General features: G+C 48.4%; 1 protein-coding gene across 1 annotated transcript in view; it reads left to right on the top strand.

The window, feature by feature from the left end:
• Positions 1–18,791, top strand: part of PLXNA4 (plexin A4) — a 445,535-nt gene that overhangs the window by 356,298 nt on the left and 70,446 nt on the right. Inside the window, exons 11-14 of the mRNA XM_063397126.1 lie at positions 6,837–6,933; positions 9,901–10,091; positions 14,441–14,592; positions 15,175–15,292. Of these exons, the coding sequence (XP_063253196.1) occupies positions 6,837–6,933; positions 9,901–10,091; positions 14,441–14,592; positions 15,175–15,292 (558 nt within the window). The remainder of the gene's footprint in view (positions 1–6,836; positions 6,934–9,900; positions 10,092–14,440; positions 14,593–15,174; positions 15,293–18,791) is intronic.

Here is an 18,791-nt window from a genome sequence, read left to right as displayed (position 1 = left end):
TGCTCTTTTATTTGGTTGTTTTTTGTCTCCCTTCCTCCCATCTCTCCCTGGTTTTCATTACTGGTTAATGACCTGTGAGCATTCAGGTCTCAGGTTAAGAATGGATGGGCTGGGAAGTTAAGGAGGTGTGCACATTTTCTTTAAAGTTTTATTTTAAAATGGTGGAAGTTAAGGGGGAATTGTATGCTGGTGGGCAGAGATTATATCTGCCCAAAGAGTCTTGGCAGGCAAGACAGACCTTTAATGACCCTTTAGAGTCACAAATTCTCTGGCACACATAGGCATTAAGCAGGAATTATCTCAGGATGGTTTTAAGCATCGTTGGGCTGTGCAGGAAAGTAACTTCAGCCAGCCCCAGCATCCCACTTTGCAGAGCCCAATAAAAGACTGGTTTGGACAGGTAATGGGGATTATTCCCACACTACCTGTGTGCTCCAAGAAGTTGCCAGTGCCTGGGACTGGAGAAGTGGGGTTTGATGAGTCCCCAGGTGGATTTGCTCATAGGATTGCCTGAGTGCTGTGACAGCATCATTTTGACTTTAATGCCTGTTTTCCTAAGCCAGAGCACTCCAGGCTCTGCCAGAGCTGCAGAGGGTGGCCGGGCTGAGCCTCAGGCTCGTGCCAAGGCACTCCATGACTTTTCTGCTGAGTGTTGTCTGCAGGATGCTTGTGCTGTGTTTGGTGGTGCCTCAGGTGGGTCTCTTTCTCCTCCAGGGAGAGAGGCTCATTTGGGAATAAAATCAATTCTGCCTCTTCTCTCTCTCTGCCCTCCCCTTTCCCTCTGCCTCGCTTTTCTCCTTTTTCCTTCTCCTTGCTTCATTTGTCTTTCCTTTCCTCCTCTTTCCTTCTCTTGTCTTTCCTTTCCACCCCTTTTCCTCCCCTTCCTTTTGAAGGAGCTTTGACTCTCTGATTTGAGGTCTTTCTTCTTCTTCTTCTTTTTTTTTCTTTTTTCTTTTCCCTGAGAAATGTTATTTCATTGTTGCTTGGAATTTGCCAGACACTGAGAGAAAGAGATGTGGAAGGGGAGAGCCAGACAAAAGAAAGCAACATTCAGAGAGGTACAAAAAGGCAGCAGAGAAGCCCTGGCTGCTTGAGCAGGTGGCAGAGGACACAGACAATAGGAAAGGAGTGCTGGAGATCTGTCTCCATCATGATTATTTCCTTCCCTGCCAGAATTAGCATTCAGGCAGGAGCCACCGCAACACAATGAGCCTCTGCTCCAGGGGTCACCTGGCTTTGGAAAGAGCTGTCTGAGCCTGTTTGCAGATCGACCCAGCCCCCTCTGACAGAGCTTTTTTACTCAGCAGAGTTGCTGGAGGAGGCACTGAATGTAGCACCTGCATTGCAGGCTTGGAGAAGGTCCAGGGGAGGGTGGGAGGAGGTGCTGTGGTGGTGTGGCCCTGAAGGGATGCTGTCCTGCCAGCAGATCTCCCTGATGGTGCTGCATGCTAGACCAGGAAATCCGTCCTGCCTCCAACAGGAGCCTCAGGATCTGCCCCCTCCCATCTCACACGAGGCACCCAGGAGCTCGAATTTTCCTCTTGAAGAAAAAACCTCTGCAAAACTGAGGATTTTGCCTGCTTTCTCACAGGATAGAATCAGGAAAAGAGCCTTAACTTTTGCTCTGCACTTCCTGCTCGCTCAAGATTTACACCAGGGATCAGAAGCAGCTTAAGCACCTTTTCTAAGTAGCTCCAACTTGAGTTAAAGATGCTCTAAGGACACCCAGGAGTGACCAGTGTGTCTGTCAGTAATGTCACCTCCAGCTCTGATGGCCCCTGGGTGCTCAGCCCAGCCAGGAGCCAGATCTGCCTCTCTCCCCCTGCCCTTCCCAGAGATATTTCCTTTGATAACAGCAATAAGCCCCGGCAGGCAGCACCATTCGGGACAATTACTGTTCTTGTCAAGTGGTTTGAGACTCTCAGCTCTGGGCTTTGTCCTCTGTCACACCACCCAAGGCACGCAATTATCACTCAGAGGGACCCTTCCTGCCATTCCTTATTGCACTTGTGACAGCTCTGCCCCCAGCCTGGACATGGAGCCATGGGAGGGGATGAAAAGCAGGGGAGCTAAGGAGACATATAAATAAGTAGGTAAAAATGTCAGCAGGAAGGGCTGAAATTGCTGGATGTATCAGGGCAGAGTGCAATCTTCCCAGTGGGAAGCAGTGGGAGCCCCAGCACTTGCAATCAGCCCAAAATGATCAGCTTTTGGGAGGAGGGGAGGGCTGACCCACCTGAGCATGCAATGATCAGTGCCATTACCTGCTCCAGTGGCTGGTCCCACATCCCTGCTCAGGTTCCTGCCCACCCCTGGCCTTGCCACAGGCTGGTTCCATCAGCAAAATCCCTGCTGGTGGTTTTGTCTGAAATCCTTCACAGCCCTGTGTGCTGTGAGACCTGGGGGGGTGCAGCTGGGAGCGCTGTGTGGCCTGGGGACAGGAGAGCAAGTCTGTTCTATTTGTCACATCATTGCACTTTAGCAAGAGATCTCTGTGGCATTTGACTCCGCGGTGTGGCTCACAGTGAAGGGAATGATAAAAAAAATCCAATAAAAAGCAGAGCTGAGAAAAAAAAATTATCTATTCACAGAAATCGTGGGAAAACACAGTTGTGGGTGGCCAAAAGACAAACCCAGGGCTGTGAGTTGTAGAATCAGGGAATGGTTTGGGTTGGGAGGGATCTTAAAGATCATTTAGTTCCAAACCTCCCACCAGGAATGTCACCCTTGTGCATCCACTTCTCTAATTATTATTTATCTACATTTAAATGAAAGAGAAACCCCAAGAATCACATGGACTCTGTTGGCCTGGGTGATACCCAGTTATAAAAATTCAGTCCCAGCTCTGGGAAGCAAAGGGTCCAAGGAAACAGAATGACAGTAAGCAAGAAGTTTTCTGCCCTTTTATGGCTGGAAAATTGAGGCAAAGAGAGATTAAATGATTTCCACAGGACTGTGCAAGGGGTTGATGGCAGAGCCAGGTACAGGAATCAGTTTCTGGGTTTGAGCTCTAATCACAAAAGTGGTGTCAGAGAAAACACACCAACATTGAAATTATGCTAAAATTCTGCAGAAGTTTCCCCACTATTGGGAATGTTTGAAGTACAAAGGGGGAAATACCATGAAACCACTCTGGATTTATCATCCTAGGTGTGCTCAAGCCAAATTACCAAAGGGCAGGATGCTGCAAGTGCTCAGGCATGGACATGGATTTGCACAAACTGCAGGAGTATCTGATACTACTGCAGAGTTTAAAAGGCAAAAAAAAAGAGAGAGTATTTGTGAGTTCCAAACATTGTTCCTGTGAATTACAACAGCTCCTTCTAGCAGCTTTTTGGCATGTCCTGAGGAGAGCCAGTCTGTGTTCCAGGCAGCACAGCCTTTCCTTCTCAGTCGAGTCCCCAAATTGCCCACAATTTGCTGCTTTGATGAGATTATTGTGATTAGAATCCAGGCTGGTCAGACTTAGGGGTCAGATTTACATCTTCTGGGATGTTTTGCCCGTGTTGGAGGCAGATGTGCAAGAAAAGGTGGAGAGACCAGCCCTGGTGATGTGAAAGCTCTTCAGGAGTGTCCAGGAAGCTCTGCTCTCCTGGAGATCAACGCTCCAGCCCTTTTTTCTCCCCTCAAACACATTTCCATCTTATTGTCACGCCTGAGCGAGTCCTTTTCAAAGGCTCCTGTTGAGTTCAGTGGGCTTTGAAGAGGGGTCACAATGAGTGAGCAGCTCCTGTGGTCTGAGGAGGATTTCCTCACTATTCCTTTGCAAATTTCCCTGTTTTGCTGCCGTGCAGCCCACACAGCATCGGGGGCCAGCCATGGGCAGTGTGAGCACCCTCATCCCAGCTGGCTTCATCCTCGGGGGATTTATCCCTTTCCAGGTCTGGATCAAGCCTGCTGGGTTAAAAAGTCTAATGAGTGTTTGCCCCTGGTGCTGCAGACAGGTAAGATCTAAAATCTCAGCTGAGCTCCTGGTGCTGGGATCTTCCATGGGAAGAAAGGCTCCAGGAGATTCCTTCTGCCTGCCCCTTGGCAGCCCTGCCTAGGCTCTGCTTCCAGCTAAATGCCAAAACACCCACAAGACTTTGGTGAGGCCCTTCCTAAGACTCATTTTCTGACTTTAGGATGACCAGTTATTCCCTATATATCCCATTTTCCATTCCAATCAGTGTTTTCCTAGTGCTGTGCAAAGCAGGTGCTCCTGAGTGGCAGGAGTTTAATTATTCACCACTCTTCAGGAATTCTCCCTCCCACTCCTGTGTCCCCATCCTCGCCAGTGGTGTGAGTCCAGACAGCTCTGCATCATCTTGAATCTTGCTGGCAGTGACACCCAAAAGTGTCACAAAAATGCAAATCCTGAATGAGACTGGCGGGTCAACTGCTGAGGACCTGCCTCACCTGGGCTGCTCTTCACATCCATGGAAACCACAAACACCCATGAATTCCCTACAACGGGATCATAATCACAGCGTTTTGCAGATTAATGGCTAATTGTGTTTGGTCTGTGCAAAGGGGAATTACTGTGCAAGCAGCTCCCTCTCTGCTCTAATGGACAGAAATCACCAGTTACCATTTGCTCTGCAATTATACAGCAATTAATGGATACAGGGAAACCCACCTGTACAGCTCAGAGCTTTGGCACCTCTGTGGATAATCACAATGGGACTTTAAGGGATGGAGGACTCTTTAGTGACTTTTTTTGGCCCAGCCAGACCAGCTTGCTGAGTTATATTTAACCTTGTGGTGGGGAAAACATTTTCCTTTCCAAGTAGGAGTTTGTCCCGCTGTAGATCCCAGAGCAGTGGGAGATCCCTGCTCTTAGGAGGGTAAATCCTTATGTGCACTGTGGCCAGCAATAGCAGCAAACACAAAATGTTTCTCCCTTCTTTCTTGTTCCCTTCTGTCCTTTAATCCACCCTCTCCTCTCCCGCTGTGAGGCTTTTTGCCTTTTGGTGAGGTGTTGGGTGGAAGCTGCTGATGGAGGTGGGCAGTGGGACCTGACGGGCAGAGGGGTGAGCCCTGGGTGAACTGGCTTGAGATAAATCAAAATCTAGGTGAAAAAAGCACTCAGCACCACGTGGAGAGAACCTCCAAAGTGCAGCTTCCATTTCCTTCCTTCGGGTCACCTCTGTGTCCCTTGACTGCCCCTGACAAGCGTTTGTTTAAATCTGTCCAACTCTCTCAGAAGCTTTTTTTCAGTTTTTTAAGCCATATCTGCTGGAACTGGATACTCCTTGCTCCAGCTGAAGCCTTTCTGGTTCCGAGCAGGGAAAAGTGATTGCCTCCTGGGGTTTGCACATGTAACAAACTCTATCTGCTCCATCCCCAAATGAGAATTGTTTGGGTTTTGGCAGCGATATGGCATTGTTGATTTACAGTCTGTTCATGATCTCCAGCAGTCCCCAGACTCTCTCCTGCAGCACTGCCCAGCCACTCCAATTTCAGAGTTGCTTGCATCAATTCCTCCTACTGAAAAATAGTCCCCTTTTGCCAGCGTTGAATTTCATTTGGTTGATTTTGGCCCAGTTCTACAATTTGTCAAGTTTCTTTTGAAATCTTAACCTTGCTGTTGGAGGTTCTTATACCCCCTCCAGAACAGTGTCATGAAATCATCCAAGTCAGTAGTGAAAATACTGAGTAATGCCAGACTCAGGACAATATTCCTTTTGAAACATCCCCTCAGCTTGACATGGAATTATCTGATTCTTTTTGTTTAATAGTTTTTGCATAAACCTTATGGTGGCCTTTCTTAGGTCATATTTCCCTGATTTGTTTATGGGGATCTGCTGTAGGATAGTAGCAAACACTCTCCTGAAATCAGGATAAATCACATCTGCTGCCTCCCCTTTATCCACAAAGTCATTAAGCCTGTCAAAAAGGAAATTAGATTGGGTTGACACAATTTGTTCTTGACAAATCTGTGCTGGCTGATTTTTATCACCTTATCATCTCGCAGGTGCTTATAAATTGATTGTTTAATAATTTGATGTACTTTCTTTCTGGGAAGCCAAGTTAGGCTGACAGGTCTATAATTACACACTGGCTCCATTTTCCCCCTTTTCAAGAGATTTCCCTGATTTTTGAGGCCTCACTCAGCTTCCAGGAGTTCTTCAAGACATCCCTAGTGTAAATAACCTCACCTACACACTCAGCACCTATGGAATACACAGCAGAGACACAGCTGGATGGAAGACCCAGAATGTGTAATTTACACCTTAAAGTTGCACCCAACTTGCAAAAACACTTTTCAAAGCTGTGATCAGCACCCCAAAAATGGATTTCATTTAAAAGTTAAGGCCCATCACATGCAAACACACATCATGGAATGTTTTCCTGAGTGATGGGACAAGAGGGAGTGGCTTGAAGTTGAAGAAAGGTTCAGATCAGATATTAGGAAGGAATTCTGGTTGTCCAGAGAAGCTGTGGCTGTTCCTGGATCCCTGGAATGTCCAAGGCCAGGTTGGATGGGGCTTGGAGCACCCTGGGACAATGGAAGGTGTCCCTGCCCATGGCAGGAGGTGGAACTGGATGGGCTTTAAGGTCCTTTCCACCCCCATTCTGGGATTCTGTGAATGTTCATCTAAATGGGTAAATGGGCTTTTGTGAGGGGCAAGGTTGGATATCCACAGCTTTGGGAGCATCCCATGGCATTCTGGCAGGTGCTGCTGATCAGGGAGGTGACAGCTCCATTCCTCTTGTTCTCCACGTTCAGCACCACCTCTTGCCTCATCCCATCCCCTCCCCACCTCCAGGCACTCTCCAAAGTCTGGATTTGGATTTTTATTTTGCTTTTTTTTTTTTTGTCGTTTGGTTTGTTTTCCCTCTCCCAATTCTAGTACTCGTACGAAGGGATGGAGATTAACAGCCTGCCAGTGGAGCTGACAGTCGTGTGGAACGGGAATTTCAACATTGACAACCCGGCACAGAACAAAGGTAAAGAGTTATTTCAACTTGTCCTTGGAAGCAGTAACCTTAGCAACGGGCCCTCGCTCCCTGCATTTAACAAAGCCGCCACCGTCTCCCCGTGCTGGCTGCTTTGCACTTGTTCTCTGCACTCTGCAAATTACCAATTTTTGAGTGCTTTGTGTGCCTCCCCCCCAGCCCTCCAACTCCCTCATTCCACCTGAGAAATGCGACTCTCCCTCCCACTTGTGTTGCTCTCCCTCTCCCTTCATCGTCCCTGCCTCCTGCCTCTCCCCACATCCTCGTGTCTGCTTTTCACGCCCCTCCCTCTCCAGCTTTTTCTCCCCCTCTTTATTTCTCCTGCAGTGATGCTCTTCAAGTTACCGTGCCAGGAGAGCGGCCTCTCTGCTCAGAGGCAATTTGGTAATGAGCAGGGGAAGGCAGAGGGGGAGCAGAAAGGCTGCAGCCCTCCAGCGGGAGAATTCTGAGCTAAATGAAATGATAACGATAAAAAAGGGTCTGAAAACCACCCGTGTTTAACCACCACCGATGGCACAGGTTTGATGTGCCCCTCACAGAGGGGGCTGCACATCCAGCCACGACCCTGAGGCAGGCTGGCTGTTCCTGGAGATGGATGATTCCTCCACATCTTCTTCCTTCTTGTCTTTCCACCCTGGAACCTTCCCTTCCCCTTGTCTGCCCTGCATTTGCAGCTCACCCCTGCAGATTCTCCTCACATCATCACCTCTCAGAAATTTCTCCCTCCCTCCCTCCCTGTCTTTGCCTTGTTGTGGACACTTCCCACAGCTTCTCCCACTCCTCCTGTCCCCATCAGGTGCTCCCATAGTGCTGTCACACCCTTCCACACACACCCTTGGGCTGAGGATGGTGCCTTGGGAAGGTTGGCCTGGAACAGAGACTGACAGAGCTGGAGAATAAAGTAGGGATTTATTGAAAGGCCTTTAGGATACACCTTGGGCAGGACAAGAGCCTGGCCAGGGCTGCACCTAAGGTGAACCCAAAATGGTCACAAAATGGACAAACAGTCACGAGGTCTCACCCTTTAATGAGTTTTGGTCCATTTTCATTTTGAGGTTTAATTGTCCAATTACAGCTCCAGGTTGTGATACTCACTGGTAACATCTCAAGCAGAACAACTCAGCAAATTTGAGGAAATCCAACAGAAAACTAAGGAAAGAGGTGTATCCCACAAGGTCTGGAAAACCTTGTGCTTGTCAGATGTTTTGCAGGCTTTTTGGGGTACTTTTGGGTACTTTTCCTGCACCCGGCCTGGAGAAATAAAGAGTTTCTGAGTTTTTCTTGCACTGGCCAATACCTGCTGACTTCTAGGGGGAAGGTATGGAGAGACAGAGCTTCTCAGCACAAATATTTCCAAAGCTTTCGAGCTCTGGGATTGTGTATAAAGATAAGAACCACTTTAGTCACCTATGGATGCAACAAAACAGAAGCACAGAGGGAAAATCTTGCAACATCCCGACAAATGAAGGAAACAAAAAAGTCTGAGAGCCTTGATTCTGTCACCCTCATCTTTCAGGGGGAGAATTCTCGTATTAGTCCCCTGTGCAAGCCAGGCCTCAGTTTCTACATCTGTAAAATAAGGATAAATAACATGATCTCATTTCGTAGGAGGACTTCAATATTTTTAGGCTTTATTGGAAAAAGCTCAGAGTGCTTCTAATCACTTAACAGACCAAAATGGAGCTGAGCATTAATCACTGCTGTCTGTATCAGAGTGGAATCAACTCTGCTTCAAAGTGGGAAGCAGACTGAATTTCTGGAGCAGAAGAAGGGGTAAAGGCTGGTTGTGAATCCCTGGAGCCAGCCTCAAAATGAGCCACTGTGTATTTATATTATTTATATTTATATTTATATTTATATTTATATTTATATTTATATTTATATTTATATAGTTATAGTTATAGTTATAGTTATAGTTATAGTTATAGTTATAGTTATAGTTATAGTTAGTTATAGTTATAGTTATAGTTTAGTTGTTTTATAGTTACTATATTTATATTAACATATTTATATTAATATATTTATAATCACATAATCATATAATCATATTATTGATATTGATATTGATATTGATATTGATATTGATATTGATATTGATATTTATAACAATGAACCATTATTATATTTTGGGATTTCTGTCAAGTGGGAAACCTGAGTGACATCACCTTAACACAAAATCGTGGGGAGTTTCACGCCCAAGTTTAAGCTGTGGGTTGGCCAGGTCGAGAAAATTCTTTTAGTGCTGAGCCTGAGGCTGGTGTTGGTGACACTTTATGACATTTGGTCTGTGAAAAAGGAAGGGACTGAGGCCAAATCACTGCCCAAGCATCATTCCCTCCAACCTCCTGCCTGTAGTACCTCACCACACTGAGAGCAGCACCCTCCCCTCTGCTCTCAGCTTCCAAAAAACCCCTTTGATGAAGAATGAACGAACAAATGAAGGATGTCCATGCTTCCCCTCCCCATTACTCCCCCCCTGGAGAGTTTCCATCCTGCCTCTGGCACGAGCAGCCCAGAGCACCTTACCCTCTTGCTCCTGCTGCCACCCCACACTCTCCCCTCTTGCTCCTGCTGCCACTCCACGCTCTCCCCTCTTGCTCCTGCTGCCACTCCACGCTCTCCCCTCTTGCTCCTGCTGCCACCCCACGCTCTCCCCTCTTGCTCCTGCTGCCACTCCACGCTCTCCCCTCTTGCTCCTGCTGCCACCCCACGCTCTCCCCTCTTGCTCCTGCTGCCACCCCACGCTCTCCCCTCTTGCTCCTGCTGCCACCCCACGCTCTCCCTTCTTGCTCCTGCTGCCACCCCATGCTCTCCCCTCTTGCTCCTGCTGCCACCCCACGCTGTCCTCTCTTGCTCCTGCTGCCACCCCACGCTCTCCCCTCTTGCTCCTGCTGCCACCCCACACTCTCCCGTGCTGTTTGCACCTCTGAGTCCCTGTGTTTTTTGCCGTCCCTGCAGTTCACCTGTACAAGTGCGGGGCCATGCGCGACAGCTGCGGACTCTGCCTCAAAGCCGACCCCGACTTCGAGTGCGGCTGGTGCCAGGGGCAGAACCAGTGCACGCTGAAGCAGCACTGCCCAGCCCAGGACAGCCAGTGGCTGGAGCTGTCCAGCACCAAGGGCAAGTGCACCAACCCCAAGATCACGGATGTAAGTCAAGGAGCCGGGGGGATTCCCTTTGCTTGGTTTGCTCTCTGGATTTGGGGTTGGGTTGGGGATGGGAAGGTCAGGGCTGAGTTCTGCTGGGTCAGGGAAAGCCTCAGAAACGCTGGGGATGTTGTGAGGGCACGGATGCCTTGGGAAGGCTGGCCTGGGACAGAGACTGGACAGAGCTAGAGAATAAAGTAGATATTTATTAAAATTCCTTTAGGGTACACCTTGGGCAGGAGAAGAGCCTGCCCAGGGTTATACCCAAGGTGGGCCCAAAATGGTCACAATTTGGACAAACGGTCACGAGGTCTCACATTTTTATAAGTTTTGGTCCATTTGCATATTGGGATTTAATTGTCCAATTACAGCTTCAGGTTGTGAGATCTCATCCTTCTTGTTCCTCCCTTCAGCCACCCTTGTTTGTGCTTTTGGGCCTGAAAGTTGTCCTTGGTCTCCATCTGGAAAAGGATTTGTTTTGTGTCCCTGCTCTGTGAAGAGCTGAGTGACCCTGACTGTGAGCTCAGAGCTGCACCCCTGGGCAGCACAGATAAAAGATAAATGATGAAAGATAAAACTTAAGGCATCACTTCCCTCCACCCATCACGGTGGCTTCAAAGTCAGGAACACAATTTCATGTGTCTACAACCCAGGGGTGACCTTGGGTTAACACCCAAGGGTGTCAGGACTTCCACCATAATCCCCAAACACAGAGTGCTGGTGCAACCTGAGGAACCCCAGAGCCCCTGACCTGCCCAAAAAGGGCTGGCAGAGGTGGCATCATGCCCTTAGGAGACCTTGGCCTTCTAGAGGGACAGCTGAAGGTGAGACAGGATGCTCTGGGATATCTCCAGTGGTCGGTGTGAGGGTAAATGAAAGGAGCCCAGATGTCTCTTGGAGCAGCCGCCAGCCTGGCTGAGAAGGAGGTGTTGAGTGATCCCAGAGAGGTTGGAGCTTTGCTGACAGGAGGTCAAGCAACAGGGAAGGTGTAATTTATGTTTTATGGACAAAGCCATGTCCAGAAAAAACAACAACAACAAAACTCCACTGTCTCCAGCAAATTAAGCCCTTTTGTTTGTCCTGCTCCTGGGTGATGTTGTGAGGTGAAAAAATTCTTCACACAGCAAATAAAGCCCTGTTCAGTTGTCAGGTGTGTCCTTGGAAGGCTCAAGGAGGAGGCAGGAGCAAGCCTGGAGTAGGAAAAGTTGGGAACTGTCCTGGTAGGATAAGGAGAATGAGGGCAGGGCTGGGGGAAGGACCTGCAGAATAACTTTGTTCTACTGATTGTGTTGACTGGGCCAAAGGAAAAGCTGGAGGAAAGGTTCAAAAAGGAAATAAGAGAATAGGAAAACCATAAAGACAAGGAGCAGAAGAAGGGAGAGAAGGCAGGGGAGGCGAGTCAGGCCTGAAATCTAAAGGGATTTTTGTCTGCTGTCTTAGGATGCCTTTGCCGTAATGCCAGACACGTTTTCAGGGTCAGGCAGCAGGACAGACCTGAGCCCTGAAAATGAGGGCTCCATCCCTTCCAGCTGCCTCCTGCCTCCTCAGTCACCAAGCTTTATTCAACATGAGACCCTTTCCATGTGGCCAAGGCCTGATTTACAAATGGGAGAAGCCAGGAGGAAAACAAAACAGGGAAAATATGGGGAAATGCAAAAGAGGAAAAGCCAGCCTCCACAGTGGTGGTTTAACAGGAATAATTAGGAGGGTTATTTTCCTAGAAAGCAAGAAAGGCTTTTTCTGATTTGTATTTGATTCAGATTCAAAAACTGTGGCTGTTATGCAAGAGCTCTAAACCACTATCTGTGCTTGAACATTTTGGGAGAGCAGAGGCTGGCTGGAATCTGTTTTTTCTCAGATGTTATTGAAAATAACCCCTTTCCCTGTCATTCACCAGCTTTCAAAGCTCTCTCTCAGTTGAACAGCTGGAGTTCAGTTTATTGTGATGTTTATGGCCTATTCTGGTGTTTCCAAGGTGAAGATCTCTACTTTACTTGGATTTATCTGATACTGGTAGTTCTGACCCCACCTGAATTACCTGAAGCTGTGAAACCAAACCCAGACAGGCAGAAAACACAGCTACACCTGAAAATTCAACTTTGAGGCCTTATAAATCACTAGGATCTGAGGGAAACATTTAAAAAATATTTTCAGATTCTCAGAGCTTGTGAAACAACAATAGGATTTGGGATGGGGTAGCTGATGGATGATCAGCTAAAGCAGAAATCCAAAACACAAGGACCTGGGCGTGCAGAGGTTCTAAAGGTCTACCCACATTTCCCTGCCACACTTTTAACCCTAATCCTTCATCTCCAGCCTCTTTTTGAAGAGCAAAGCCCTCATTCTCCACCCTACAGCTCCACAGGGGCCGTGCTTCAAATTCTGCTGGCATTTCCTCCAACAACTCTCCGAGCTCGAACAGATCATTGCAACACTCACTCATGAAATATTCCAGCTGCCTGCTGCAATCCTAAGTAGCTCTTGGAAGCCCTTTTTTCTGAGCCATTAGCATGGAAGTAATCTCAAGTGACTGGATATATATTGCAGCTAATGGTAGGTCTGGAGCTGTGGGGTGGGAGCATCCAGAGCCTGGAGAGGAGCCAGGGCTGGATCTCTGCAGGGAAGAGGAGGAACAACACGTGTACTTGCACTTGTAGGGGCACTCACACCCCCTCCAGCACCGATCTCCCCATTTCTGTTCCAGCTCTGACGTTTACAGAGCCACTCAGGGAAATTAAAGGACTTAGAGACTCGCTGAGCCACAAAAACCTCCTTTAGGAGTGACAAACAGCAGTGGATACGAGCAGAGACTGGAAATTGGGATGCAGCTCTGGAGCTTCCAGAGGAAGCTGAGGCTTTCTGGCAGCTTTTGTTTCCCTGCCTGGGTTTTCCTCTCCAAAACTGACAGGTCTCGTGCCACGTTTTTCACCTGTGACAGAACAGGCTTCTCCTCTCCTGCTGTGAAAACAACCTGGTAACACCTTCCTCGTGGTTGAATCTATGTCAGAGCTATGAAATAGGGTTAAAAAATTGTCCATGTGATTCTGGGAGAATCTCAGGCCCTCCTGATTTAAGGAAATGAGTGGGTTTTAAGGAAAGAAGCAGGTTTTGAAGCAAACCTTTACAAAATAAGTCTTGCCCAGGGAAGGATTCAGTGGTGCTGTGTTGGCTTTGCTCTAGGAACTTTCCTGTTGATGCTTTTTGAGTCACAGCAAGAGTTTTTTGAAACCTTGTGCTTTAGACAGCTGTCCCTTTCTTCTTTCTCTTTCCCTTTCCCTTTCCCTTTCCCTTTCCCTTTCCCTTTCCCTTTCCCTTTCCCTTTCCCTTTCCCTTTCCCTTTCCCTTTCTTCTTTCCCTTTCTTCTTTCCCTTTCTTCTTTCCCTTTCTTCTTTCCCTTTCTTCTTTCCTTTTCTTCTTTCCCTTTCCCTTCCGTTTCTTCCTTCCCTTTCCTTTTTCTTTCCTGGAAAACCTTAAGGGCCAGCCCCGTGATTCCAGGGCAGAGTGGAGATAATTAAGGGCCAGCCCCACAATTCCAGTGTTGTTCCAGCGCTCAGGAGACAGTTCCAGTGCTGATTCCCACCTGGCTCTGGACGAGGGTGATGGAGCAAGACCCTGCAAGGGTGTGGTGCAGGGCCAGGCTGGGATGCAAACACCCTTCCAGCAGCCCCCAGGTGGGTTGGGGTGGTTGCTCATCTCATGCTGAGACTCAGAGGCTCCACAGATGATCTGTCCATGCTCCCTGCCCGCCCTTCCAATGGCCCCAGCTCCAAACTGGAGCTCTTTCAGGAGGAGGTGTTGGCACAGAGCAGCTGCTGCTGTCTCCATCACCCTCCACGTCCTCCACACCTCACACCCTGTTCCTGCTGTGGCTTGGCCTGTTGTATTCCAGGTGGACATTTCCAGCTGAATTTCTGATGCATGACCATTGCCTGCCTCCAGAAGAGAACAAAACCTCCATGTGCTTTGGGCTGGGAATTTAGGATTTTAAGGGACTGGCTCAACCCCTTTTGTCCTTGTCTTGTTCTTTCTCCCATTTCTCTCTTCCATGTCCCTCTCCTGCCTTTCCAAGGCTCACATCTACAAAGTGCAGAGCTCACCTGCAGCTCCACTAGTCCCTGCTTCTGCCTAGGAAAAAATCTTCTACTCACCTCTGGATGTTTTGCAAGCAGTCACAAGAGAGTAAATGAGGTCTGGGGCAGAATTTTGCATACTCTGAGTATCTGAAGTAGTTTTGTTCCCTCACCTGTTCAGCATTTAGAATTATAAGCATCCAAAAGTTGTCTGTGCTTTCACCTGAGAGGATTCTGGTGCCTGGTCTGACTGTTCTCCTTTCTCCTGGCTTGTTTCCCCAGATCAACCCCGTGACGGGCCCCCGTGAGGGAGGGACCAAGGTGACCATCCGTGGGGAGAACCTGGGGCTGGAATTCCGGGATATCGCGTCCCACGTCAAAGTGGCCGGCGTGGAGTGCAAGCCTCTGGTGGAAGGGTACATCCCAGCAGAGCAGTAAGTGGGGTGTGTGGCAGAGCAAAAGCCACAGCACACCTAATGACATTCCTACCTGTAGGGCTTCCCGAGGAATCCATCCCAGCCTGGGAATTCCTCACGTACAGCTCCATTTATTTAATAATCCAGTTATTACTGTGTTTGTATTGCATATTTAGGTGATCCTCACAGCACATGCCCTGAAGTTATCATGGTTTTCACCAAGCAGTCACCCCAAGGTGTTCAATTCCAGTTTGGAAGGCAGCAATCCTGAAAAGACTTTTGTTAAATGCAGGAATGATCACTAAACTTTAGAGCTGCCTCCATCATGCCAGGCTGGAGCTGAGAGGGATGGAGCCAGACCTTAGCCCAACATTTCTGTGTGTATTTAAGTGGATTTAAATCACCTCAGCACTTTTCCCAGGCAGAAGCCACCACTTTCTAAAGAATAATTTAATAATTTGGATTTTAGATGGGACAGAAGAGGGTGGGTTAATCTACAGTCCATCCCTCAGCACTGTGGGCTCTTCGCTCCAGTTCCATTTTACCAGCATCACCAAACCATCCCTCAAACTCTGCTCCTGGTTGGTGTTTTCCCCTCAGGATCGTGTGTGAGATGGGGGAGGCCAAGCCCAGCCAGCATGCCGGATTCGTGGAAATCTGCGTGTCCGAGTGCAAGCCAGAGTTCATGGCCAGGTCTTCTCAGCTCTACTACTTCATGGTGAGTCCCTGAAAAAAAAGTTCTCCTCGGCCCTGAACTCCTTGGCCTTGGTCCTCTTTGCTCCCTCTGCCCATTGTTCTTCACCACGTTGAGCCTCCGAGCTCTTAGCTGCCGTTCCGGGTGCACCGAATTGTTCGTTCCATTTCCTTTCAACATCTTGTTCCCAGCAAAAATAGTCGGTCTAATTAAAGTTTTAACAACCTAATAATAGTCCGGATTATTAGTCCAGTTACAGTTCCACGCAGCCGCGGCCCAAAATTAATAGAGAAAATTCTCATTAATAGTTAAAAGTGCCGTACAGGAAAGAAAAAAAGAGAGATAAAAAAGGGGAAAATTTCCCTAGTATCTTTCTTTTTGTGAGGGGTGTGATGCTCCTGCTACCAACACCCCTCTGGTGGGAACCACCAGTGTCCTCTAGAAGAAATTTGGGGTTGCCACTACTCATTACAACCCTGGCACCTTCAGCAGCATGAGTGTGATGGTCTCCAGTGGGTTTCTCTCTCCTCCCTCTTGGATTCCCCCAAGTGTTTATTCATCCCATCCACACCAGGAGCACTGGGATCAGGACAGATCCAGCTCAGGCTGCTGGGGAGCTGTAGGATGTGACTGGGGCTCAGTGTTGGTAGGCAACTGTTGTGGATGCTCCATGATGAAACGAGAGACACCTGCAAGCTTCAGCTTCAGTTCAAGTGCAAACACATGTTGTACGCTCAATCTGTGCTTTTTTCCTCCCTTCTGATGATGTTCCTTGTCCAAGAGACCTGATTATTCCTCCAAGGCCCCTTGCTGGGGACATGCAAGCATTGTCTGGCCTTGATCTGCTCAGATCTGTGCAGGTTTGAGATGAGAGGGTCCCTTTGTTCCCATCAAAAGCTCTCGACTCCTGCAAGAGAATGGGCCTCTTCTGAAATTACTCACATGCCTGAGCATTTTTTTGTGCTAAAGGGAACTTGTAATGAATGCAAATGTCTTGGATTCCCCCCTCGAGCTACAGAGATTTCTCTGTTCTCTGCATTTCCCGATGTCACTCAGGTGTTGCGGTGGGCGGGGGCAGAGAAACACCTTGAGAGAAAGCCCCTACCAGGCAGCCAGAAGGGCTCTTTCCAGGACATTACACTCCAACGTGTCACCTTTGCTACCCTTGGAATTACTGTCTGCTTTTGATCATCCGTGTCCATCTGTGACAGCTTTTCCCTCCGCTTGCCGCCTTCCCGGCTGCCAGGGCACGCGCACGGAGCCACCAGGGTTTTCTCTGCTGAATACCTCGATGCCTTTGTGCTAGACAGGAAAAAAAACCCAAAATACAGACGCTCTCCAGCCTGCCCATCATATTCCCTCTCCCGTGTCTGGTGCTTTCACAGTGGGAGCTGTGGTTTTTTGGCTTCCTCGGATTTTTTCTGCCAGGAGGGCAGAGATGCTGGAATCTCAAACGTGCCTTGGCGTCCTGCAGCAGTGCGTGGCAGCTTGAAGGGAAAGAAGATGTTTGAAAACCAAGGAAAGGCATCACCTGGGAGATAAATGTCACCTCCTGACTCATAGCAAATCTTCTGGAAAATTGCTTTTTTTTGAGAGGTTTCAAGGAAAACTTGGTCAAAGTTGGCCAATTGGCTCAGCCTTTCCCTGTCTCGCAAGAATTCAAAGAGATGATGGTTTGGACTCAACAGAGTATTTAATTTCAGTGTTTTAAGAAAGAGGTGGCTCAGTTTAGAGATGCCAGAATGGTTCTTCTCCACCTTTCTAACCAGAACTTTTAAATTCAAATAGCTGCTCATTTGTTTTAAACTCATCTGTGATCAAAACCTGCAAATTGCATTAGAAAGTACAATAAGCCAAGAGGGAAACAAAGCTGAAATGAAATTTATGATGATCTAAATGAAATATACTTTTTTACAGTTATTCATTTTCTTGCTGTGATTATTGCCCCAGTCCTTCAATGACAAAAATATTCCATTCACTTCTCAATTTGGGTGCTGAAGGAAGTTTACCTTTATTCTGGCTTTAGATGAAAATATTGTGTCTCAGTTCAGATGCTGTGGGCTACTCGACATTTCTTCTGAGCCTGCTCCTAAAATCCTGGTTTTGGAGAGGATTTCCCACCCATCCTTTCATCTTTTCCCCTCTTTCTGCTACTGTGGGACCTCTAAAAGGAAACCCAGGTGCACAAGCTGTGTCTGAGTCACATCTTGCTCTTCCAGGAGGAATGGAATGGGAACCAAGCTCTTGACAAGCTCCATGGGGGGCAGTTTAGACCCAGCTCTGATGGTGCTTCTCCGTGGAAAACCTGTGGGAAGGAGATGCTGGAGGAAAGAAAGGGTTAGGGAACCGAGGACTGAAGTTAAAATCCTAGAAAATGCAGCAAATTTCCAGTCCTCTTTCCCTCGTTGTCACTCTCCAGCCTATCACTGATCCACAAGACCCTCTTTGCATTTTCCACTGCCTCCCACCAGTGAGGAAATGGTGAGCAGTCTGCAGCTTTGCTGTGAACGTGCTCTGCAGTGCTCATGAAGGCCACACTGAATAATTAACAATTGATGACACCTTTGAAAGCTGAGCCACAAACTCATTTGTAAGATTCACAGCAGCGCTTGGCCAAGGAGCCCTCCTGGTGTGGCTGTGGCCTGTGAGGACCCTCAAGAGGCCAAGGCTGCTTTATCCACCCCAAGGAGAGGGCAGGGCACCCACAACAAAGGTCTTTTTGGACTTTAACTCAAATATTCCTCTATCTTTGAATCAGGTACTGCTGCAGTGCTGCTGTGGGGGCTTTGGGCACCAGGCTGGCCATTCCCAACCCATTTTCTCCCTGGTCACCTCCCAGCATCAGCTATCATGGCCAGCAGGGATCTGTACTGGGGGTGGTGTCCATCAGTGAGGGAGTTGTCATCAGAGTTTGAGGTGGTACCCAAAATATGAAGGAGCAGTACGGAAGTGCATCCTTTGCATTTCCAGACTCTTCCTACGGGTTTTTTTTATCCCATTAAAGGAGAATGGAAGAGAATATTCCCAGGAAATCACACTCCAAGTTTGGGGAATGGCTGGAATGCTGCCCAGTGGTCAACACTGGCTGAACATGAGGCCAGGTGTGCCCAGGTGGCCAAGGAGCCAACGACACGTGGATTGCATCAGGAATAGTGTGGCCAGCAGGACCAGGGCAGTGCCCACCCCACTGTGCTGGACACTGCTGAGGCCCCACCACAAATCCTGGATCCAGTTTTGAGCCCCTCAGGGAAGGGAATGGAGCTGGGAAGGGTCTGGAGCACCAGAAGCAGCTGAGGGAGCTGGAAAGGGGCTCAGCCTGGAGAAAAGGAGGCTCGGGGGACCTTGTGGCTCTGCACAGCTCCTGACAGGAGGGGACAGCCGGGGTGGTCAGGCTCTGCTTCCAGGAACAGGGACAGGAGGAGAGGGAACGGCCTCAGGCTGGGCCAGGGGAGGCTCAGGGTGGATTTTAGGAAAAATTTCTTGATGAAAAAGTTGCCAAGTACTGGCACAGGGTGCCCATGGA

Source organism: Prinia subflava, chromosome 4, assembly GCF_021018805.1.
Source record: "Prinia subflava isolate CZ2003 ecotype Zambia chromosome 4, Cam_Psub_1.2, whole genome shotgun sequence".
Taxonomy (NCBI): domain Eukaryota; kingdom Metazoa; phylum Chordata; class Aves; order Passeriformes; family Cisticolidae; genus Prinia; species Prinia subflava.
The sequence above is the reverse complement of the archived record's forward strand: the minus strand, read 5'-3'. Positions and strand labels throughout refer to the sequence as shown.